Source organism: Bos indicus, chromosome 20 (genome assembly GCF_029378745.1).
Source record: "Bos indicus isolate NIAB-ARS_2022 breed Sahiwal x Tharparkar chromosome 20, NIAB-ARS_B.indTharparkar_mat_pri_1.0, whole genome shotgun sequence".
NCBI lineage: Eukaryota > Metazoa > Chordata > Mammalia > Artiodactyla > Bovidae > Bos > Bos indicus.
Window position 1 is genome coordinate 14375932 of NC_091779.1, and position 25493 is coordinate 14401424.

At 38.5% G+C, this 25493-nt stretch overlaps 1 protein-coding gene across 4 annotated transcripts in view; it reads right to left on the reverse strand.

The window, feature by feature from the left end:
- CWC27 (CWC27 spliceosome associated cyclophilin) overlaps positions 1–25493 on the reverse strand; it is a 268686-nt gene that overhangs the window by 17212 nt on the left and 225981 nt on the right. The window contains exon 14 of one of the 4 annotated variants that reach the window (XM_070774626.1): positions 1–23669. The exons of the other annotated variants lie outside the window; for them this stretch is intronic. Coding sequence (XP_070630727.1) covers positions 23582–23669 — 88 coding nt within the window. The 3' untranslated portion in view covers positions 1–23581. The remainder of the gene's footprint in view (positions 23670–25493) is intronic. 4 annotated transcript variants of the gene reach the window in all.

Below are 25493 nucleotides of genomic sequence, written 5' to 3' on the forward strand. Positions count from 1 at the left end.
AAAGAAGGAAACTGTTTGAAAAGACCTTTTGAAAGCTCATGTTCTGTTTTTGGTACGGTGTCCTTTTCCTGATACAGTGATCACTCCAGAACAACTGCACTGACCATCTAAGACCATTTTGTATACTGATAAAACTACGTACCCATTAAACTGTTAAATGCTTGTGACAGTAAATTCATTATGTGCCATTAATATGCTCTGTCAGAGACGAGGAGATTTTAATCATTGCCAAGGGTAAATGATTTTTAGCCAGTTTTAAAATCTTTTTTCTAAACAGCATTTGAGATGTGAATATTTAAGGATAAACCTACGCTGCAAGATATATTCAGCTTTTTTGGTGGTTTTTAAGGGTCTACATTTTGAAAATATCTTTTTAACATAAAAACTTTAAATGTGAAAGCTTTTACTTTAAGCTAAACTGCTTTATTGTATGTAATAAAAAATAATATATAAATCTTCATAATTTTGAAATAAACCCACACTTGGAAAAAATAAAAAAAAGAAAAAAGAAAAGGCAGCTATGAAGAGCCAAGAACGATAATATGTGCAGCTCCCAGGCTGGCCTTTAATGCCATTAGAAAAGAGGTTCCCAAAATGTCTTGGGCCATATGAGAGCCTCTTTGGGAAAAGGGACTTCTCTGTGAGGTGAACATTTGCTTTTTTTTTTTTTTTTTTAAGGGGGCAGTTAATTTTCACTGGAAGTTTTTATGCCTTTATTGCCTTTTCTCACTCTTCTCTGAAATTAGTCCCAATTTCTCCATAATCCTCCTAAAATGAGGACCTCCATTGGGCTGGAGGTCCAAGAGGAGCAAGAGCCAGGGGCCCCGGCTGACCTGAGACAGTGGATGTCTGCAGTGCCACAGGCCCCGGCTGACCCTGAGAGAGTGGATGTCTGCAGTGCCACAGGCCCCGGCTGACCCTGAGACAGTGGATGTCTGCAGTGCCACAGGCCCCGGTTGACCCTGAGACAGTGGATGTCTGCAGTGCCACAGGCCCCGGCTGACCCTGACCCTGAGAGAGTGGATGTCTGCAGTGCCACAGGCCCCGGCTGACCCTGAGAGAGTGGATGTCTGCAGTGCCACAGGCCCCGGCCTGACCCTGAGAGAGTGGATGTCTGCAGTGCCACAGGCCCCGGCTGACCTGAGACAGTGGATGTCTGCAGTGCCACAGGCCCCGGCTGACCCTGAGAGAGTGGATGTCTGCAGTGCCACAGGCCCCGGCTGACCCTGTAGGGCGGATGTCTGGCAGTCTCCTCTCAGCCATCCAAATTACTAAGGAGTGCCCTGTGGTTGATGATATCCGGGAGGTCTTTTCTATTATATACATATTTTTCAAAAATCAGATTTAATCACGAAAACTGCCCTGTTCCCACTGTCTAAGCAATAAAACCCAAATTTCTTATGTAGCCTCGATGACCCAGCTTTTGTTCCTCTCTAAGCTACTATGTCATCTTCACATCTTATGCTCCAGACATCCCGAATTACTTGCTGTTCCTCTGTAGAACCTGCTCTCCTGCCTCCTTGCCACCTCTGTATGGTGATATACTTCTCTCCCTGCTTCAACTGAGGTATCATCCCTCTGAGAACCAGTCCATGATTCCTCTCCTGCTCTTTTTCAGGAGGGTTAAGGTCCTCTTCCGAACCTATCTTTAGTTCAGCCTCCCTCACTAGACTGAAGATAGCTCTGTTTTATTGACTTCTGTACCAGCACAGTCACCAAGGCTTCACAAGAAGGATGCCCTCAATAAATGCTAAATAAACACACGTTTCTGGATAGCCAGTAACCCAAAAACCTGGCTTTATTCACCTTTCTCCTTGAGTATTAAAAGGTAATTCCAAATTTTTTAGCAGTTACAGTTGACCCTTGAACAGCATAGGTTTGAAATGCACAGTCCACTTATATGCCGATTTTTTGCAGATACTTTAGCACTATCTGATCTGTAGTTGGCTGATTGTGCAGATATGGAGCCACTTATTTAGAGGAACCAGGTATGTGGAGGGGCAACTATAAATTATAAGTGGATTTTCAACTGCACGAAGGGTGGGTGCCTTAAACCTCCACATTGCTCAAGTGTTAACTGAATGTTTGTAAGCCTTTCACTTTTCCAGATTAAGTAACAGTTTCAGAAGGATAGGTATTAACCCTTCTTTAAATGTTTGATGGAATTCACCTGTGAAGCCATCGGGTCCTGGACTTTTATTGGGAGTTTTAAAACCACAGACTCAATTTCAGTGCCTGTAATGTGGTCTGTTCATATTCTATCTCTTCCTGGTTTAATCTTGGGAGATTGTACCTTTCTAAGAATTCGCCCATTTCTTCTAGATTGTCTATTTTATTTGCATATAGTTGGTTGTAGCAGTCATTTATGGTCCTTTGTACTACTTTGGCGGCAGTTATAACTTTTTTTCATTTCTAGTTTTGTTCATATGGTCCCTCTCCCTTTTTTTCTTGATGAGTCCGCTAAAGGTTTATCAATTTTATCTTTTCAAAGAACTGGTTTTTAGTTTTGTAAATCCTTTCTATTTTTTTAAGTTTCTACTTATTTCTGCTCTGATCTTTATGATTTATTTCCTTCTACTAACTTTGGGTCTCATTTGTTCTTTTTCTCCTTGCTTTAGGTTTGAGTTTAGGCTGGTTGTTTGGGATTTTTCTTTGGTTTCTAAGGTAAGTTTGTGTTGCTATAAACTTCACTCTTACAACTGCTGTTGCTGCATCCCATAGGTTTTGGATCATCATGTTTCCATTTTCGTTTGTCTCCAGATATTTTTGATTTCCTCTTTGATTTCTTCAATGCTCCATTGGTTGTTTAATAGGATATTGCTTAGCTTCCACATTTGCATTTTTTTTGCAGTTATTTCCTTATATAGTCAATTTTTAATCTCATAGCATTGTAGTTGGAAAAGCTGCTTTATGATTTCAAGTTTCTTAAATTTTGACAATTTCCAGGGATACTGGTTGGATGTTTTGTAGGATGCCCCATCACTGAAATTTGCCTGATTCGTCTCATGAGAAGACTGGGCTTTGAGTTACTGGGATAAAGACCAAGTAAAGTGCAATTATCATTACATCGTATCAAGGGTACATACTATCAACATGATTTACAATGCTGATGCTGACCATGACCACATGGCTGAGGTAGTACTTGTCAATGTCCCCACTGGAATCTTTCTTATTTTCCTGCTTTCCATGTTGAGTTCTTTGGAAGCAAGTTCACTATATGCAGTCCACACCAAGGAGTGAAGAGTTACACTCACCTACTCTTTTTATTAAAATTTTTGTTTTCTAACTTGTTATTTCAGAAAAACAGTTGATTTTTGTGTATTTATTTTATATCTGGTAATAATACTGATTGCTTAGGACTGCTGGTAGATAGCTTTGGATTTTCTTAGATCTGCAAGTAACTTGTTTTCCTCCATTTCGTTTTATAGATAAGCAACTGAAGAAAAGCTATTGAGATTATTTACCAACTGAAGCCTGATTTCCAGTTCATGCCTAGAAATCTGTCTCATTATGTCCAATACTTTTACAGGTACTTTTGCTTCTATAAAAAAAATAAAGACTAAAATAACTTGTTGAGGATTTAGGTAACTATGCTAACAAACATTTGGTACTTATTACAACTTTAAGAAAGTACAAGTAGTATAAAAATTGCAAACTTTTAGATTTGCATCAAATGAATTAAAACTAGTTATATAAGGAATAATGAAATTATCAACCACAGATATCACAAATCTTTTTCTTTGAGTCTCAGTTCATTTTAGACACTTAAAAATATAACAGGCATTTTTGTTTAAATATTGACATTTTCTCATGATTCTCAGTCAGTTCAGTTCAGTCACTCAGTCTGAAATAACAAGTTAGAAAACAAAAATTTTAATAAAAAGAGTAGGGAAGTAAACTTCACTCCTTGGTGTGGACTGCATATAGTGAATTTGCTTCCAAAGGATTCAACATGGAAAGCAGGGGGGAAAAAAAATGATTAACTTTGCAGTGAAGAAATCTGACACAACTTTGTGACTTTGTGACCCCATGGACTGCAGCAGGCCAGGCTTCCCTGTCCATCACCAACTCCTGGAGCTTGGTCAAACTCATGTCTATCGAGTCAGTGATGCCATCCAATCATCTCATCCTCTGTCGTCCCCTTCTCCTCCTGCCTTCAATCTTTCCCAGCATCAGGGTCTTTTCCAGTGAGTCATTTCTTCCCATCGGGTGGCCAAAGTATTGGAGTTTCAGCTTCAACATCAGTCCTTCCAATGAACGCCCAGGACTGATCTCCTTTAGGATGGACTGGTTGGATCTCCTTGCAGTCCAAGGGACTCTCAAGAGTCTTCTCCAACACCATAGTTCAAAAGCATCAATTCTTCGGCACTCGGCTTTCTTTATAGTCCAACTCTCACATCCATACATGCTGGTGCTGCTAAATTGCTTCAGTCGTGCCCGACTCTGTGTGACCCCATTGATGGCATGACTACTGAAAAAACCATAGCTTTGACTAGATGGACCTTTGTTGGCCAAGACCAAGATGTAAAGTGCAATTATCATTACATCATATCAAGAGTACATATGATCAACATGATTTCTAGAATAAATTTAAAAACATTAATTGAATAATACCAATTAGATGATTTCATTTCTGCATTTTAACTCCAAAATGTAAAATTAAAGTTAAAACCTTATGAATTTTTTATTTTTAGGATTTAGTGCCATCACTAGTTACAAACAACTTATGTTTTTCATTTTCACAAATGTTCAAAGCTTCTATAGGGATTAAGAAGTTAAAGGGTTAAAAAGTACTAGTTTTTAAAATATCTTTTTTTCAGTATGAAGTATATAGAGATCATAGTAATTCATAGGAAGAGACAGACAAAACATAAATGAGTCCAAAGACCAAAGTATGTATGTTTAAAAAGAATTCCTGGAAAATGAGGTCACTAGCATTCTTTATGAACAGCAGAGCAGGATGGCACAAGTCAGATGCCTGAGAAACAGAAAAGACTAAAAAGCAAGAAAACAAGGAGGAAAAAAATGTAAGAAAACTCAAAGAGGGATAGAGAAACAGTGACTAAACGAAGCATAGAAAAATGCAGATAGAAATGTCCAAAACCTAAGAGTTTTGGAAACTGCCATAGGAGGAAAAACAGGAATAAGCAAAATACAGTAAAACAGAACACTAGGTAAACCAAGCAAGAGGAAGACAGGCGCTGGCCTTTGAAAAAGAAAACAAGGGGGAAAGCCAGTGGGTTTTCTTTTGCTGTTCATTGTTCACATGGGAAAACTTCCTTTGTTCTGAGTTTTGAATGAATATTAGTATTTCTCCTTTAGTTTAGAATTCTGAAAAGCTGACTTTAAAAATGTATTTTTCCTTTAGTTGAAAAAGAGAAATTCCACAATATTATAGAGTGTCTTTAATAAATACTGCATATTGTTGAGGCAAATATAAAATATGTAACTTTTAAAATATATTCAGCAACATGGGAATGCAGTTTCTTGGCTTTCTGGACTATCTAGCATGCTTCACACTCAATAGGACACAGGTGGAAAGACTTAAGAGGCTTTCCAGAATAAACCTGTAATATGTATTTTTACACTTGCCATGAGATTTGACCAACTGCTCAGGCAGTAATTTTAAAAAAATTATTTAATTGTAGGGTAATTGCTTTACAATATTGTGTTGGCTTCTGCCATACATCAACACGAAACAGCCACAGGTATACACACGTCCCTTCCTCTTGAATCTCCTTCCCACCCCATTCCACGCCTCTAGGTTGTCACAGAGCATCGGATTTGAGCTTCAGCATCATAGAGCAAATTTCCACTGGCTCTAATTTTTATCTATACATGTGATAATGTGTATGTTTCAATGCTACTCTCTTAGTTCTTCTCACCGTCTCCTCCCTGCCCTGTGTCCACAAATCTGTTGTTTATTGTCCTTGTCTCCAAGGCTTCCCTGCAGATACGATCATCAGTACCATCTTTCTAGATTCCACAATGGGTACGTATTCAGTTTTGTGTGACTCTGTGACCCTCTGGACTATAGCCTCTCAGGCCCCTCTGTCCATGGGATTTTCCAGGCAAGAATATTGGAGTGGGTTACCATTTCCTTCTCCAGGGGATCTTCCTGACCCGGGATTGAATCCATGTCTTTTACGTCTCCTGCATTGCAGGAGGATTCTTTACCTGCTGAGCCACTCCATACATATATATGTGTGTGTTAACATTTCAATATGTCTCTTTATGACTTACTTCACTATGTGTAATAGGATCTACATTCATCCACCTCATTAGAACTGACTCAAATGCATTCCTTTTTATGGCTGAATAATATTCCATTATGTATATGTACCATAACTTATTTATCCATTCTTCTGTCGATAGACATCCAGATTGCTTCCAAGCACTATTGTAAATAGTGCTGCAATGAACACTGTGGTATATGTATCTTCTTCAATTATGGTTTCCTCAGGGTATATGCCCAGTAGTGGGACTGCTGGATCATACGGTAGTTCCATTCAGTTCAGTTCAGTTCAGTTGCTCAGTCGTGTCCAACTCTGTGTGACACCATGAATCGCAGCACGCCAGGCCTCCCTATCCATCACCAACTCCTGGAGTTCACCCAAACTCATGTCCATCGAGTCAGTGATGCCATCCAGCCATCTCATCCTCTGTCGTCCCCTTCTCCTCCTGCCCCCAATCCCTCCCAGCATCAGAGTCTTTTCCAATGAGTCAACTCTTCGCATGAGGTGGCCAAAGTATTGGAGTTTCAGCTTTAGCATCAGTCCTTCCAAAGAAATCCCAAGGCTGATCTTCAGAATGGACTGGTTGGATCTCCTTGCAGTCCAAGGGACTCTCAAGAGTCTTCTCCAACACCACAGTTCAAAAGCATCAATTCTTCAGCGCTTAGCCTTCTTCACAGTCCAACTCTCACATCCATACATGACCAATGGGAAAACCATAGCTTTGACTAAACGGACCTTTGTTGGCAAAGTAATGTCTCTGCTTTTGAATATGCTATCTAGGTTGGTCATAACTTTCCAAGGAGTAAGGTAGTTCCATTCCTAGCTTTTTAAGGAACCTCCACACTGTTCTCCACAGTGGCTGGATCAATTTGCATTCCCATTAACAGTGTAAAAGTGTTCCCTTTTCTCCACACCCTCTTCAGCATTTATTGTGTATAGATTTTTTGATGATGACCATTCTGACCAATGTGAGGTGATACCTCACTGTAGTTTTGATTTGCATTTTTCTAATAATGAGCGATGTTGAGCATCTTTTCATGTGTTTTATTAGCCATCTGTATGCCTTCTTTGGAGAAATATCTTTAGGTCTTCAGCCCACTTTTTTAATTGGGTTGTTTGTTTTTTTGGTATTGAGCTGAATGAGATGCTTGTATATTTTGGAGACTAAACCTTTGTCAGTTGTTTCATTTTCAATTGTTTTCTCCCATTGTGAGGGTTGTCTTTTAATCTTATTTATTGTTTCCTTTGCTGTGCAAAAGCTTTAAGTTTAATTAGGTCCCATTTGATTATTTTTGTTTTTATTTCCATTACTCTCTGAGATGGGTCCTAGAGGATCTTGTTGTGATGCATATTGAAGAGCATACTACCTATATTTTCCTCTAAGTTTCTGGCCTTACATTTAAGTCTTTAATTCATTTTGAGTTTATTTTTGTGTATGGTGTTAGGAAGTGTCCTAGCTTCATTCTTTTGCATGTAGCTGTCCAGTTTTCCCAGCACCATTTATCGAAGAGGCTGTCTTTTCTCCATTGTATATTCTTGCCTTTGTAAAAGATAAGGTGCCCATAGGTGTGTGGGTTTATCTCTGGGCTTTCTGTCTTGTTCCATTGGTCTATATTTCTGTTTCTGTGCTACTACCATACTGCACTATCTTGATGACTTTAGCTGTGTAGTATAGTCTGAAGTCAGGCAGGCTGATTCCTCCAGTTCCATTTTTCTTTCTCAAGATTGCTTTGGCTATCTGGGGTCTTTTGGGTTTCCAGATAAACTGTAAAAGTTTTTGTTCTAGTTCTAAAATGTCATTGGAGGTTTGATAGAGACTGCACTGAATTTGTAGATTACTTTGGGTAGTATAGCCATTTTCACAATATTGATTCTTCCAAGCCAAGAATATAGTATATCTATCCATCTGTTTGTGTCATCTTGCCAATAACTTTTAATATATGGTCTGTGAACTAATAAAACATAGGGAAGATGGCCTTTCCCAATCAAAAAGGCCTGGTAAGCAGCTGTGGTACATGGCTATCTGCCTGTGTCAAGACAAATCCATGAACAAAGCAAACTTCTCTAATGTGAGAGAAACTTATTTCAGAGCAGATATGAAAGCAGAGTAAACACAGAAAAGTCTTCTTCATCCAGAAGAAAAGGGCAGAAAAAGAGGTAACTTCAGGGATTGAACAGAAGGCTTATTACAATTTGAATAATCACCTTTCCAGGGTCAGCAACTCTGACAAAGACTTATTTATAAAGAACCATGTTGGTCTTCAGCAGCATTATTTATAGTCTTGTATAAAATGAACACTAAATAGGGAACCTGGTCTATAATCATATTCCTTCTCCCTTCATTTTATTACCGCCTTAGAACTTGGCTAAGAGGGAGAAATGGAAGGAAAACATTCACATTACACTGAGCTTATAATTGTATAATCTCCAAAGTAATGACATTCTGCTTCATATTTAAATTGTATTTACCAGTGAAACCCCATCCCCTAATTTCTTTCCAGCATCTTTCCCTTGCATCAAGGGAAAAAACCCCAACATTTCATTTATGAGGTAGTACCGTCTACCATAAAAATATCAGATCTCAATTTTTTCTCAGAATATTAAGAATTACAATAAAAACTAAACACTGTAACTTGTGGGCTAATTAGGTAAAGGTCACAAAAACTGTCAAATATTATAGAAATGCTATAAATTCCAATCATCATCTCAATATACTGACAGTAGTCAAATATAGACAAATGAATTCTTAAAAATATCAGGGACAACACTGAGTGAGAATAAAATACTTTCTGGAGCACTGATTGTTCCAGACACCATGCTACCAGTATTTCACTTAATCCACAGATATACCTATCAGGAAGGTACTCTTATTATACCCAATTTACACTTTAAGGAACAGTCTAAGAAAGGATATATAATTTGTCCAAGATCACACAGCTAGTAAACTTCCAAAGTAGCATTCAAAATCAGGTCTAACTTCAAACTCCATAATCAACCACTCTCTTTATATTTTTAAGAAAAATTACAGATAAATCACAGGTACTTCTTGTTCAAGTTAAACAACATTTTGAGTAACCTTCTGAATTATAATTCTTCAAATAATATAGGGATTATAATAGTAGGGCCATGAATTTAACATTTTCCATGATCTAAAGATGGTCAGACAATTTTTGATCAAGAATTAAAGTCCCGAAGTCACTTGTCTGACCTAGTTACTACAGTTTGAAACAATACTGCATTATTAGAAATATGAAAAATATGCATTATTGAAATACAAAATCACAAACAAGGTAATGTTTTTGAAAACAAGCAGAATCAAATCACTGAGTCAAACATGATTGGCTATTTCTGAAATCTACCACTTCCTAGCTATGAGATGTTGACCAAAGTTATGTAACCTTTCTGTGTCTCCGATTCTTCCCATAGAATCTGGGCCTAAGAACAATATCAAACTTACAGGTTTAAAAAAGGTGTTTTGAAAATGTTCAGTAAAAGCTAACTTCTTACTATGGTTTACTTCTACTTAGAAAAATAGCTCAAGCCCACTGTTTTATTTATCCTGGTCAAGTGAACTATCTGAACACAAAGACAGAACATTATTATTATATGTAACTTGATTAGCCACTAGTGCCAGAGAAGAAAAAGGGTGTTAATAATCCAAAATGTCAGGTGGTAGAAAGATTATTAGTGAATGTCTTTGGAAGTGGGCTCTGTGACTTGCGTTTATGCATGGCCACCCTAGATGCCCTTGGAGTTCACGCCTTATAAACATGAGTGAGAACTGTCTGCCCTCTGCCTTTGTGCTTTTGTTCAGCACTACGGAGATGGAAAAATTCTGATCAAACTTCTCATAAAAACTTTTATATACCCATAATAGAAAATGGCAATCAAATATCCTAGATTTTGTTCTTTTTATTCCTCACACTACTTATTTTCCGCACGCAATCTTTTCCAGTACTTTGAAGGAAGGGGGTTTGCCTAGGATTGATTACTTCCTTCTTGGCTCTAGGGCCACAATTCAGGTAGTGGCCACCTGTTAAATAATGAGGGCTTTTTTACTGATTTCATGGTCAACTGTCTTAAGGTTTCTCCAGCTGTGGTAAACTAAAACAAAATAAGAACATAGCACACTAACCAGCTGTTTAAGCGTTTACAGTAAAAATAAAATGTTGAACAATAAAGTCCAACTTGCTTACCAAATATTAAATAGTATTACACTGGTACAGTATTGAGGTACTGACACAAGAATAGATAGAAAAATCCATGTACAATAATGAAGCTGATCCAAAAATGTATGTAAGACCTATTACATCATAAAGGACATGTTTAATGTCGGTGGGGAAACACAGGACTATTCAATTGTGGTGATTAGTAATTTAGGGAAAAAAAGTTGTAACATTAACATACTATAATACACTAAATCAATTCCAGATAGATTAAAGATGTAAAATTAAAAATAAAACCATAAAATTACTCGAGAAAGATACAACTAGGTATTTATAATCCTGGGATTTTTAAAGGCCTGAAGATGAAACTGGGCAGAAAACACGGAGAAAAAGATTGGCAGATTTGGCAATGCAAATTTAAAACTCTTCAAAACAAAAACAAAAACCTCTATAAACAAACTGTAAGGCAATGACAAACTCGTAAAAATATTTAAAGCAAATAATATCATTCTTAATATTTAAGAGCTTTTGTAAAACAATAAGAAATGTATAATCATCTTAGAGTATACAACTAACCATCACCAAAACAACAATGAAATATTAATGGCCAGTTAACATATTTAACAAGTTCACTTTACCAGTAAACAAAGAAACAGAAAATAATGCAGAGTAGAAACTGGCAAAGACGACTGTATCTGTTTCCTGGGATATACTACAGCACATACGTAAATAATACCTAGAGTATGGAGAACCCAGCAACTTCATACACTGCTGTAAAGGCATAGATGACTCAATTTTCTGGAATTCAATCCAGCAAAAGTGTCATCAAAGGCATACCTGAGCTGACAGAAATCAGAGAGTGGTTGGGTGAGGTGACTGGCTGAAAAGGGGCATGAGGAAACTTTCTGGGGTATTGTATGTGTTCTGGCTTGTTCTGGTGGTGTTTACAATGGCTGTATATAATTATTAAAATTCTAAAAATGAACAATAAGAACTGTGAATTTTTTAATCTGTAAAATATACCTGAATTAAAATAAAAAAATGCATACCTGGCTCAGCGGTTTAAATTTCTTTAGCCTAAGAAATAACAGTGGATACACAAAATTTTAACTACTGGATTATTCACTGATGAAAGGCTTATAATAAAAAGGTAAGTGTTCTTAGTCTAGACAAAAGCACAGTGATGATTACCTGTGGGATATAAGATTAAAACGATTTTTTCTTTTCTTTTTCAATGTTTTATAATTCATTGTCCATGGGGTCACAAAGAGTCAGACGTGACTGAGATCGACTGAACAACAAACAACAAAACTCTTTCTTATGAAAGAAAATGACACATTGTTTAAAACTGCCTTTAGAGAAATACAAACAAGACTACGTACAATTTATGTATCGTCTTTCCTTAAATTTTGCCTGAAATCCTACTACTTGGGTTTTCCTATCTTGCTTTAAGCATCATATAACTTCAGATATGGTTTGCTGAGAATTTCTCGATTGCCTGTGTACGATGGCAACTTCCAGTCTCTCATTTTATACCGGCTTTATTGCTGTTTGAAACTACCATTGAGAAATGACTTTTTAACTACATTGTGCTAATCCCAAGGACCTTTGCTTGCTCCTTAAACTAAAAAAAAAAAAAAAAAAAATTTATTTATTTGGCTAAACTGGGTCTTAGTTGCAGCATGTGGGATCTAGTTCCCTGACCAGTGACTGAACCTGGGCCCCTTGCCCTCTGAGCTCGGAGTCCTAGCCGCTGGAGCACCAGGGAAGTCCCTTAAACTTACTATTTAATAGAAGTAAACTGCTTATGCCTATATAGTTTTCTTTGTTCCAAAATGCTGTCCGTTGTGGGGAGGGGGGGAAGTTTCTGGAGAGAGTCTACAATCTATGATTGTGTATTCCCACTCTCCTCCTCTTTTTCTATGAATGCCATATTTGCATTAGCTGAAGTCTGTCAGACAGACTTCAGAATATTAAGCATTTTATAATCTGGATTCATCTAAAGAACCTGCTTGACTATACTTACCCCTTTTCTCAACAGATTTTAGAATAGAACCACTGAGCACTACTAGCCAATTTAATGACTATGTCTACATTCCTTCTAGGTCACAGATAACAAAAGTAAATGAACATTTGCCTTTTCTTTATGTTATTTTTTCTTTGAGGTTATTACAATGAGAGGACTGTATAACTAACATTTTGCCAGTTTATTTAGTTTGTGTTGTCTGGGTAATTTGGCAGGCTTTATCAATACTACCCTGGTACCATGCACCCTCCTTCTCTCACACCTAACATTTCCTAAGCATTTCCTAAGAGTCAGGCACTCTGTTGACTACTTTACATTAATTAGCTCATTTAACTCTAATAATAACTCTGAGGTATGTATTGTCATCTCTATTTTACAGGTGAAGAAACTGAGGCTTGCAAGAGAGGCCTCTTGCTGCAGTCATTGTGACAGGAGGGATTTGAACCAGGTGCTATAATTTAACAGCCCACTGTATAATTAGGAAATGATTCAATATATGGCATTACAGACAGCCTCCTTGAATGTATTTTTTTTTAAAGGAACGTGGAAAGTATTCTAAAGATGAGAATGGGTAATATACTCTGTAACCAGCTCCAGAAGACAGATATTATTATTTGGAATCAAAAGTCTCTGAAAGTCCTGCTCATCCTACTAATTATTATGATTTCTTCTCATCCTGCAGATTATTACTTCATGTTCAAATGACTGTTGAGAGGAGCTGGTGTTCTGGAGGCAGGATGGGCTCTTAAGTGTGACTGACAGCTTCACTATTTATTACTGTGTGATCTTGGACAAATGATCCGTTTGATCCTCAGTTTCTTCATTTATAGGATGAAAGTAATACTAACCTATCTGATAGAGTTAGAAATAAATCCACCACAGTTGCTCTCTAACCTTAGAGTCTTATGATGCTCTTGGGAGGTTTGAATAAGGGAAGATAGCAGGGTGCCTGAAATGCAGCACATGTAAATATTTGCTTTAAGAATGAATTGGTGGGATCCAGAGCCACCTTAATCTCCTACTACCAGTGTGTATGTATGTGTGTGCTCAGTCATATCTGACTCTTTGCAACCCCATGGACTGTAACCTGCCAGATTCCTCTGTCCATGGGATTTTCCAGGCAAGAATATTGGAGGGGGTTGCTATTTCCTACTCCAGGGCATCTTCCCAACCCAGGGACTGAACCTGCATCTCTTGCATCTCCTGCATTGGCAGGTGGGTTTTTCTTTTTACCACTGTGCCAGATGGGAAGTCCACTATCAGTAGAACAGCAAAAACAAAAAACCATAAAAAGGATGTATACTTACTGTCAGATATTTTGTGTAGTCTTACTGATTAATCTGAATAACTGGTAATTGGCTAAAAGTATACTTAACAAGTGGTTTTAAAAGAAATGATGAGATTTCACATTAAAGTAACCCTGAAGATATCTCAAAACAGAAAGTCTATGAAAACATAAACACTCCACAAGCAAAAAACAAAAAACAACAAAAAAAAAAACCACCCCAAAAACTGAATCTAGACAGACCTTACACCCTTCACAAAAATTAACCCAAAACTGATCATAGGCCTAATGTAAAAGTATAAAATGCCTAGGAGATAACATAGGAGTAAACCTACATGACAGTGGATATTTTAGATACAGTATCAAAGGTGTGATCTATGGGAAAAAAATGTATAAGCTGGACTTCATTAAAATTAAAACACTTCTATGAAACACAATGTCAAGTGAATGAGAAGACAAGCTACAAACTAGGAGAAAATATTTGCCCAAGATACATCTGATAGAGAACTGTTACTCAAAATATACAAAGAACTCATAAAACTCAACAACTAGAAAATTTTTAATTTGTTTGCTAATTAAAAAGTGAGCAAAAAACCTTAGTATCCACCTTACCAACATAAATACATAGATGGCAAATAGCATGCAAGATGATGATCAACATCACAGGTCATTGAGAAAGGTAAAAAGAAAGTGAAAGTGCTAGTTGCTCAGTTGTGCCCAACGCTTTGCGACCCTGTGGACTGCAGCCTGCCAGGCTCTTCTGTCCATGGAATTCTCTAGGCAAGAACAGTGGAGAGGGTAGCCGTTCCCTTCTTCATGGATCTTCCCAACTCAGGGATTGGACCCAGGTCTCCTGCATTTCAGATTCTTTACCAGCTGAGCCACCAGGGAAGCTCTGGTGATCAACATCACAGGTCATTAGGGGATTGCAAATTAATGCAACAACTGGATACTACTCCACAGCTCAGTCGGTAAAGAATCCCTGCAATGCGGAAGACCTGGGTTTGATTCCTGGGTTAGGAAGATCCTCTGGAAAAGGAAATGGCAACCCACTCCAGTATTCTTGCCTGGGAAATCCCATGGACAGAGGAGCCTGGTAGGCTACAGTCCATGGGGTCACAAGGGTCAACACGACTTAGCAACTAAACCACCACCACACTTAGCACAATGGCCAAAGTCCAAAACACAACACCAAATACTGCTGAAGACATAGAGCAGGGAATCCTATTCATTGCTGGTGGGAATACAAAATGAAACAACCACTCTGGAAGATAGTTTGGCAATTTCTTACAAAAATAAACGTACTCTTACCATACAATACAGCAATCTTGTTCCTTGGTATTTATCCAGAAACATATGTCTACACAAAAACCTACACGTAGAGCTTTATAGTACCTTTAATTGTAACTGTCAAAACTTGGAAGCGACCAAGATACCCTTTAGTAGGTAAATGGATAAATAAACTATACTACATTTAGACAATGGAACATTATTCATTGTTAAAAAGAAACGCGCTATAAAAAATATGAAAAGACATGGAAGAACTTTAAATATATACTGCTAAAGTGAAAGAAAAACTAGACATCAAATTGCCAACATTCCCTGGATCATGGAGAAAGCAAGGGAATTCCAGAAAAACATCTACGTCTGTTTCATTGACTATGCTAAAGCCTTTGAATTTGTGGGTCACAACAAACTGTGGAAGATTTGTAACAAGAGATGGGAGTACCAGGCCAACTTACCTGTCTCCTGAGAAACCTGTATATGGGTCAAGAAGCAACAGTTAGGACTGGACGTGGAATAACTGACTGGTTCCAAATTGGGAAAGGAGTATGGCAAGGCTGTATTTTGTCATCCTACTTATTTAACATACATGCAGAGTACATTAGGCAAAATGCCAGGCTGGATGAATCACAAGCTGGAATCAAGAGTGCCAGGAGAAATACCAACAACTTCAGATATGCTGATGACACTCTAATGGCAGAGAGTGAAGAGGAACTAAAGAGCCTCTTGATGAAGATGAAAAAGGAAAGTGAAAAAGCTGACTTAAAAACTCAACATTCTCCATTGCTGCCCTGAAAATAAATTCATCAGTGCCATCTCTTCAGATTCCATATATATGTGTCAGTATACGATATTTATATTTCTCTTTCTGACTTACTTCAGACATACAGAACAGACCTGTGGGACACTGTAGGAGGAAGGGAGGGAGAAGGGGAGATGTATGGAGAGCATAACATAGAAATTTACAATACCATATATAAAACAGATAGCCAATAGGAATTTGCTGTATGACTCAGGAAACTCAAACAGGGGCTCTGAGATAAGCTGAAGCGTGGGTTGGGGAGGGAGATGGGAGGGAGTTCCGGGAGGGAGGGAACATGGATGTACCTATGGCTGATTCTTGTTGATGTAAGACAGAAAACCACAAAATTCTGTAAAGCAATTATCCTTCATTAAAAAATTAAAAAAACAAAAAAACTCAACTTTCAAAAAACTATGATCATGACATCTGGTCCCATCACTTCATGGCAAACAGAAGGGGTAAAAGTGGAAGCAGTGACAGATATTATTTTCCTGGGCTCCAAAATCACTGTGGATGGTGACTGCAGCCACAAAATAAAAGATACTTGCTCCATCCTTATGGCAGAAAGTGAAGAGGAACTAGAGAGCCTCTTGATGAAAGCCATACATCCTCGAGTCCAAAGTCAAGTGGGCGTTAGGAAGCATCACTAAGAACAAAACTAGTGGAGGTGATGGAATTCCAGTTGATCTATTTTAAATCCTAAAAGATGATGCTGTGAAAGGGCTGCACTCAATATGCCAGCAAATTTGGAAAACTCAGCAGTGGCCACAGGACTGGAAAAGGTCAGTTTTCATTCCAGTCCCAAAGAAGGGCAATGCTAAAGAGTGTTCAAACTATTTGCACTCATCTCACATGCTGGCAAAGTAATGCTCAAAATTCTCCAAGACAGGTTTCAGCAATATGTGAACTGTGAACTTCCAGATGTTCAAGTTGGATTTAGAAAAGGCAGAGGAACCAGAGATGAAATTGCCAACATCCATTGGGTCACAGAAAAAGCAAGAGAATCCTGAAAAAACATCTGCTTCATTTACTACTCTAAAGCCTTTGACTGTGTGGATCACAACAAACTGCGGAAAATTCTTAAGAGATGGGAATACCAGACCACTTTACCTGCTTCCTGAGAAACCTGTATGCAGGACCTGTTGCAAACTGGTTATCTGAAGAGGCTTTACAAATAGCTGAAGAAAGAAGAGACGTGAAAATCAAGGGGGAAAGGGAAAGGTACTAAACACAGAGTTCCAAAGAATAACAAGGAGAGACAAGAAGGCCTTCCTCAATGAACAGTGCATAAAAACAGAGGAAAACAACAGAAGGGGAAAGACTAGACATCTCTTCAGGAAAATTGGAAATATCAAGGGAACATTTCACCTGAAAATGTGTACAATAAAGGACAGAAACGGTAGAGACCTAGTAGACGCAGAAGAGATCAAGAAGAGATGGAAAGAATACATGGAAGAACTGTACAAAAAAGATTTAATGAGCTGGATAACTACGATGGTTTAGTCAGTCACCCAGAGCCAGACATTCTGGAGTGTGAAGTCAAGTGGGCCTTAGGAAGCACTGCTGTCAATAAAGCTAGTGGATGCGATGGAATTCCAGTGGAGCTATTCAAAAGCCTAAAGGATGATGCTATCAAAGTGCTGCACTCAATATTTCAGCAAATTTGGAAGACCCAGCAGTGGTCACAGGACTGGAAAAGGTCAATTCTCATCCCAATTTCCACAAAGGGTAGTACTAAAGAATGTTCAAACCATCAGACAATTGCACTCATCTCCCATGTTAGCAAGATCATGCTTAAAGTCTTGGCGAACTCAGAACTTCCAGACATCCAAGCTGGGTTTAGAAAAGGCAGAGGAACCAGAGATCAAATTGCCAACACTTGCTGGATCACAGAGAAAGCAAAGGAATTCCAGAAAAACATCTACCTTTGTTTCATTGACTACGCGAAAGCCTTTGACTGTGTGGATCATAACCAACTGTGGAAAGCTCTCAGAGAGATGAGAATACCAGATCATCTTACCTGTCTCCTGAGAAACATGCATGGGTTGAGAAGCAACAGTTAGAACCCTGTATAGAACAACTGATAGGTTCTGGATTGAGAAAGGAGTACGACAGGGCTGTCTGCCGTCACCCTGTTTGTTTAACCTATACCCTGACCACATGAGAAATGCCGGCCTGGATGTGTTACAAGCTGGAATCAAGATAGGCAGGAGAAACTTCAACAGCCTCAAGAATGCAGATGATACCACTCTAATGGCAGAAAGCAAAGAGGAACTAAAGAGCCTCTTGAGGGTGAAGGAGGAGAGTGAAACAGCCGGGTTAAAACTAAATATGAAAAAACTAAGATCATGGCATCTGGCCCCATTACTTCATGGCAAACAGAAGGGGAAAAAGTGGAAGTAGTGACAGATTTCTTCTTCTTGGGCTCTAAAATCACTGTGGATGGTGACTGCAGCCATGAATCAGAAGATGATTGATTCTTGACAGGAAAACGACAAACCTAGACAGCATGTTGAAAAGCAGAGACATCACTTGGTTGACAAAGGTCTGTACAGTCAAGGCTATGGTCTTCCCAGTGGTCACATACGGTTGTGAGAGCTGGACCATAAAGAAGGCAGAGCACCAAAGAATTGATGCCTTTGAACAGTGGTGCTGGAGAAGACTCCTGAGAGTCCCTTGGACAGCAAGGATATCAAACCAGTCAATCTTAAGGGAAATCAACCCTGAATACTCTTTGGAAGGACTGATGCTGAAGCTGAAGTTCCAGTATTTTGGTCATCTGATGAGAACAGCTGACTCACTGGAAAAGTCCCTGATGTTGGGAAAGATTAAGGGCAGAAGCAGGATGAGGGCGTCAGAGGATGAGATGGCTGGATGGTATCACTGATGCAGTGGACATGAACTTAGACAAACTTCGGGAGATGGAGAGGGACAAGGAGGGCTGGTGTGCTGTGGTCCATGGGGTTGCAAAGAGTTGGACACGACTGGGTGACTGAACAAGAACAACAGTACCAAGTCTAGGTCAACGGTGTTGGGCACATTTACTTCAGAAAGCACCACTTTGGTACCACTTGAGAACAAGGATCACAATCCAGGATCTGGAATAAAGCTTCCCAGGACTTACAGATTGGGTCATACCCTCTGATAAGTGAGGACCACCGTGACACACACAGTGACTAAAGGTGCTCTAACTCAGCAGTTCTCAAAATGCTGGGGGTCACTGTCCCTGCAATGTCGAAATTATTTTCTATGAATACTAAGACATTATTTACCCTCATTATTCTCATCCTCTCATGAACGTGCAGAGAAAATTTTCAGAGAACACATGATGTATTAGATCAAAACAGAGTGGAATGCAGATATGAGAACCAGCTCTTCCTGTTATGCTGGACATAAGAGATATGAAAAAATGTAAATAAATACCACTCTTTTCAGTTTTTTTGCTGCTGAGAATATAATTATTTTCTGCTTTGAAAATATAATTATTCTTCATAAAAGTACATTACTTACATTAAATGTAATAGGTTCATTATTGTTATTTTGAAGTGATTTAAAATTTCTATTATTAATTCCTAATAAGCTAAATATCAATAAATATATTTCACATAAACAAATGCTCTTTGGGGTCCTCAAAATTTTTTAAGAGTATAAAAGTGGCCCAGAGACCAATAGTTTGAGACCTGCAGTTCTTCTTTTCACTAAAGGGTAAAGATCTCTTAGGTGGCTAATCTGGGCTTTCATTAGCCTCATAGTCTCCTTATAGCTGTATTTGTGTTTGCCTACACCAACTTGGCTTCCCTGGTAGCTCAGCAGGTAAAGAATCCGCCTGCAATGCAGGAGACCCTGGTTTGATTCCTAGGTTGGGAAGATCTGCTGAAGAAGGGATATGCTACCCACTCCAGTATTCTTCAGCTTTTCTGATGGCTTAGCTGGTAAAGAATCCACCTGCAGTCTGCAAGACCTGGGTTTGATCCCTGGGTTGGGAAGATCCCCTGGAGAAGGGAGTGGCTACCTACTCCAGTTTCTGGCCTAGAGAATTCCATGGACTTATAGTCCATGGGGTCGCAAAGAGACATACATGATTGAGCGACTTTCACTTTCAGGCTGCTGAACAGATGGTGGAGTAGAAGGACTTGCCCTCATCTTATCTTGGAAGAAAAGCTTGCTCCTAGGAAGAAAAGCTATGACAAACCTAGACAGCATATTAAAAAATGGAGACATTAGTTTGCCGACAAAGGTCCCTATAGTCAAGGCTATGGTTTTTCCAGTAGTCATGTATGGATGTGAGAGCTGGACCCTAAAGAAAGCTGAGCACTAAAGAATTGATGCTTTTGAACTGTGGTGTTGGAGAAGACTCTTGAGAGACCCTAGGACTTCACGGAGATCAAACCAGTCAATCCTAAAGGAAAACAGTCCTGAACATTCATTGGAAAAACTGATGCTGAAGCTCCAATACTTTGGCCACCTGATGTGAAGAACTGACTCCTTAGAAAAAGCCCTGATGCTGGGAAAGATTGAAGGCAGGAAGAGGAGGGGGCAAGAGAGGATGAGATGGTTGGATGATATCACCGACTGGATGGACATGAGTTTGAGCAAGCTCTGGGAGTTGGTGATGGACAGGGAAGCCTGGCATGCTGCAGTCCATGGGGTCGCAAAGAGTCATACATGACTGAGTGACTGAACTGAACTAACACCAAGTTATTATCCTTGCCTGGCAATGTGCTGCTTGAAGTGGGGAATACAGTTAAAATACTCATTTGTTGTCACAGCACCTTTCATTCAACACATGACCAAATCATACACAGTATGCATTACATTTGTAATTATAGTATTGCATACAAAAGGTGTTTATAGCTTTGCTAGTACAAGGAATGAAATGAGGCTATATCCGTTAATGGTATCTTATAGTGAGGTCCAAATTTGTCTAACAGTTTCTAATCTTTTTTTAAATCTACATTATTAAATTTTCACTGTGTTGGATACTCAAGACAACTGGTACTTGTTGCTTCTATGCTATGCTAACGTGGTTCTCAGAACTCTAGTCTTTAGCAGAAACAAACTGTCTGGCTGATAGACAAAACTGATTTTTAATGCAAGCCAAAGTGTAACAATAAAATGGGAAAAAAATTCTAGATCCTAAAGTTCTAACACAAAGGATTATCTTGAAGACTTTTTCAGAACCAAGAACAAGGATACTTAGAGCTGACAATCTTGAGGAGTTATGTTGAAATATGTACCAGCTATTGATATATTAAAAACAGAAGCAAACCAGACTGGGTATTTTTTAAAAGTTTACAAGGGAAAAGCATTTCTTCTGAAATGTTATACTCTTTCACTAAGCGTTACAAAGTACCATAATTAATTCTTACGATTCTAACAGTCCTAAAAGCAAGTCATAAAAAAGATATTTACTTGGGAGTATAAATTGGAATGACATTTTGCTAGGGCCACTTGAAAATATTTAGCAGAGTCTAACATGCATACCCACTGACTAAGCAATTCCAGTTTTATAAATTTATCCTGAGAAAACTGGCAGTGACACAGATATAAGGATGTTCATTACAGTGCTGTGTATACTAATAAAAACTGGAAAGAGCCTAAACATCCAACAACAAAGAACTGACCAAGTAAAACGTGGTTCAGCATTTAAGGGAATACTATATGGCCACAATACAGAATACAAACAGAACATCATAAAGTTTTATATCACAAGGGAAAGTATTTATTATACATAGCTGAGGGGACAAAAAGCAAATTATAAGACTGTAGCATTATATAATCTCATTTCTGCTGAAAATATGCATAAGTATGTGGAAGGGCATATATACATGCATAAATTAATACCACTTATTGTTGAGTTTGGGATCACAGGTGATTTACTTTACTTCTTTTGAGGAATCTATACTCTGGTTTTTCTACAGTGAATATCTTTTCCTTATATAATAAAATCTTTACTTGAGGTGGTGATGGTGGTTTAGCTGCTAAGTCGTATCCAACTCTTGTGACCCCGTGAACCGTGGCCCGCCAGGCTCCTCTGTCCCTGGGATTCTCCAGGCAAGAATACTGGAATGGGTTGCTATTTCCTTCTCCAATTTACTTAAGGCAACCATTGCAATTGTTAGTGTTTTCCTATTCTTATATTACTGAATATTGTGTGTACTAAGGGAAAGTGGTGAAGGGAGAGAGAGAAGAGAAAAAGGGATGAAGGCAGATAGACATTTATACTGTTTATTATTTTATCATGTACATTTGTTGTGAAGTTTTATGTTAACGATCTGGAAAGAAGTTTCAATGGAACACAGTAGTGAATAGTTAATGTTCACAAGACTGCAGTCTACTCTCATAGACTTAATTTTTTCCCCTCCTCTTGGAATGCTAATTTTGTTGCATAAGGAGCAGGTGGCTTTCTTTTTTTTTATAAGTCTCCCTACTGCCTTGTCAGACACAACTCTCAAAACTTTTTTGGGAGCTAACCAAGCTTTATCTAACTAAACTCAAAATGGCATATGGACTTCATCTACATGGTCATACAAATCCTTTGGCTGATAACTCCTGCTATGTATCTAATTGGTTTTTATAAAATCCATGTTTGAAGTTGGTTTCTATATCTAGAAGAGTGTGTGATGTTATGGGATTAGGATAGGAAGAAGGAATGTCATGGCCAAGAGGTTCCTTTAGCTGCTGCACTAGAATCTGGTGCCCGCCACTGCCACTATCAAATATTGGCAGTATATATCCCAGCAAAGGAGGAATGCTAATCGTTCTGAGTGAAAAATTTCTATCACGCACTTCAGCTTAGATCTACTAATAACACTTTCTTAAATGCCTTGTTAGACAGTGAAATCTGGGAATAATTATCAAACACCATATACGGTGTTTACAATAGAATCATATTTCTTTTCTTTCTCTCCCCTTCCCACTTTTTTTTGCATAAAAAGTAGAACGCAGCTGAATGGTACCCAAATGTCTGTTGTATACCATGCCAATACAGCAGCTCGGCCAAAAATGCGAATAGAACAGTTTGCCAAGTAAAAGAAAACATAACAAATTGGTAATGGTTTCTATCTTGACAGAAAATGAAAATGATCCCTCAATGTGTGGTCACTCATGCGGACACATAAAAATGTCTTAGAAGCAATCATTTTACCTCAGATAACAGGCCCTGACAGTGTTGTACAGCACTGGCTGACTTTCACTTCTTAGAAAAGTGGCAAGCGTGACCTACAAAACAGTCTGGGAACCATGTAATTTATGCATAACACACATGCATATGCCATGCACTCATAATATTTGCTATAAATCATTCTGAATATAAGACATCTTTTCCTAGTGGAATATATTTTGTGAGAGATGATCTAAATCACCAGGGATTTGATAAAGCTGAACTGGTTTATACTGGTTTATTTATGAACAGAAGTGATGCCATTGCTTATCAGGTTACAAAATTTCAATAGTTTACACTGCAACAGAAAGGCGGTAGATAAGAGCCCCATATTTTTTAATTAGATGTTAGATTAAAAAAAAAATACAAAAAGTGTGTAGGTACATAGCGTAGACTTTTGACTTTCTGGTTGCTGCTGCTGCTGCTGCTAAGTCTCTTCAATCATGTCCGATTCTGTGTGACCCCATAGATGGCAACCTACCAGGCTTCCCCATCCCTGGCATTCTCCAGGCGAGAATGCTAGAGTGGGTTGCCATTTCCTTCTCCAATGCATGAAAGTGAAAAGTGAAAGTGAAGTCACTCAGTTGTGTCTGGCTCATCACGATCCCATGGACCTTAGCCTACCAGGCTCCTCCATCCATGGGGTTTTCCAGGCAAGAGTACTGCAGTGGGGTGCCATTGCCTTCTCCAGACTTTCTGGTTAGGTGACTGTAATTGGAAGCAGAAAGGAACCCCCTGAAGACCTGGTAATGGTTCCTTTATCCTAATGCCTCTTCCTTTACCACTTATTTTTGTTTCCTAGATGGAGAACTAGCCAATTTCTAGTTCTAGTTCTAGATTTCTAGACCTGTGATTATTCCCACCACCACCCCCAATCTGGTGAAGTTTTCCCGTTTGTTTTAACTTGCTAATGAGGGTGTTAGAATATTGATTGTATTGTGAAATCACATCAAAAATAAGAATGACCCTTTCAAAAACACTAATTGATATCTGATGCTAATGAGGGATTCAAAATGAGAGGATATGGAACCAAGGGACTAGGTAGAACCTTGGGAAGTTAAATGGTCTTGCCAAGTTGAAAGTAAATTTGAATCCTGTGGGTTATGAGTTTCAAATGAAATTTCTGGGTTTAAATTTGTTGGTGACTTTCCTGTTCAATAAAAAAGGACTTAAATGGCTTATAAAAAGGTTAAAAAACTTATTGGGCATCAAACTGCTCTTACAAAACACCATCTTGATGAGTTAAGTGTAAATGAATCAGAAACACATGGATCGTATTTCCTTAAAAAATGCATATGGATTCAAAAATAAGAGGAAGAGGACTTGGCAAAACATTTTTTTTGTGTGGTGGCTGAACCCGAAACATTTGAAAGATATTTTGAGACATTCAAGGAATCCAAAATAAAACTAAACCTGTCCGGTCATACAAAAAAACAGAGAGTTCTGTGCAATGTGCATTTATCTCTGGGGGTCACTCACCACTCACTGAGCCTTCACCTTTGGCAAAGAACTATGGGATGAGCCAGCTTCTGTCTTAAGCAACTTTGAATTTAAGTATAAGCAAATACACATAAGCAATAGAAACCTATTAAAAGAGACTTAGGGTTTTACAAACATTGGCATCATAACCCAAATCATACAGAAATTACAGACTGAGAAATACAAAAGTGCTTTCATCCCATTCAACTCATCACCACCTGGTCCTTTTGATTAAAGTTAGATATAGTTGCAGAGTCTTACTTGCTTAAATGTTTTCTTAGCAAGTGTTTTTATGTCCTTTTAAATGTGTGTTCCAGCCCTCTTTCCTCCACCCTCTAGATTTGTGAGTGCTCAACAAATCTTGCTGACTGGTTTCCTGGAGCATGGGAGTGCTGAACAGTGTTTTGAAAGGGGGAGAGACGCTGTTTGGCAGAGGGGAGTAAGGCTGAGGTTCTGGGTTGGGGTGATGGCATACTGTGACAGTGCAGAGGCTCCAGAGAGTGAGTCATGTGTGGGGGTGACCCACTGGCTTGCTTGCAGCAACGTGCCTGAGCCAGGGTGTCGTGGGAGGTGGAGGCAGTTAGGTGTGGGGAGGCCTAATATACTGCATGTGAAGTCAACTGGAGGACAGAGGAGAATGATAAGAGAAAGCACAATTCTTTTTTTTTTTTCCCCTCCAATATAGGATAAAGTGCTAAGCACAGGACATTAATCCCTTTATTTCTTATCAGTGTCTTTTAAAGCTGAAAAATATCCAAAGATAAAAATGAGTTAACTGTGTATGTATTGCTAGGATCCAGGAGATCATAAATTTGAAGAGGAACTTAGTAGGATTATGAAATGGACTAATGAGTTCTAAAGTGTTTGTGGGAAAGTGTAAAAAAATTAATGACTCGGAATCTTTTAAGACTGTTCTCTAGTTGTTAAACGTGAGTCTTATCTTTCCCATGATATTAGACAAGTATTTAGGGCAAGGATAGTGTCATATATTTCCTGTGTATATTCTACTGGATAATACAACAGTGGGAATACACAAAGCATTATGCTTACTGA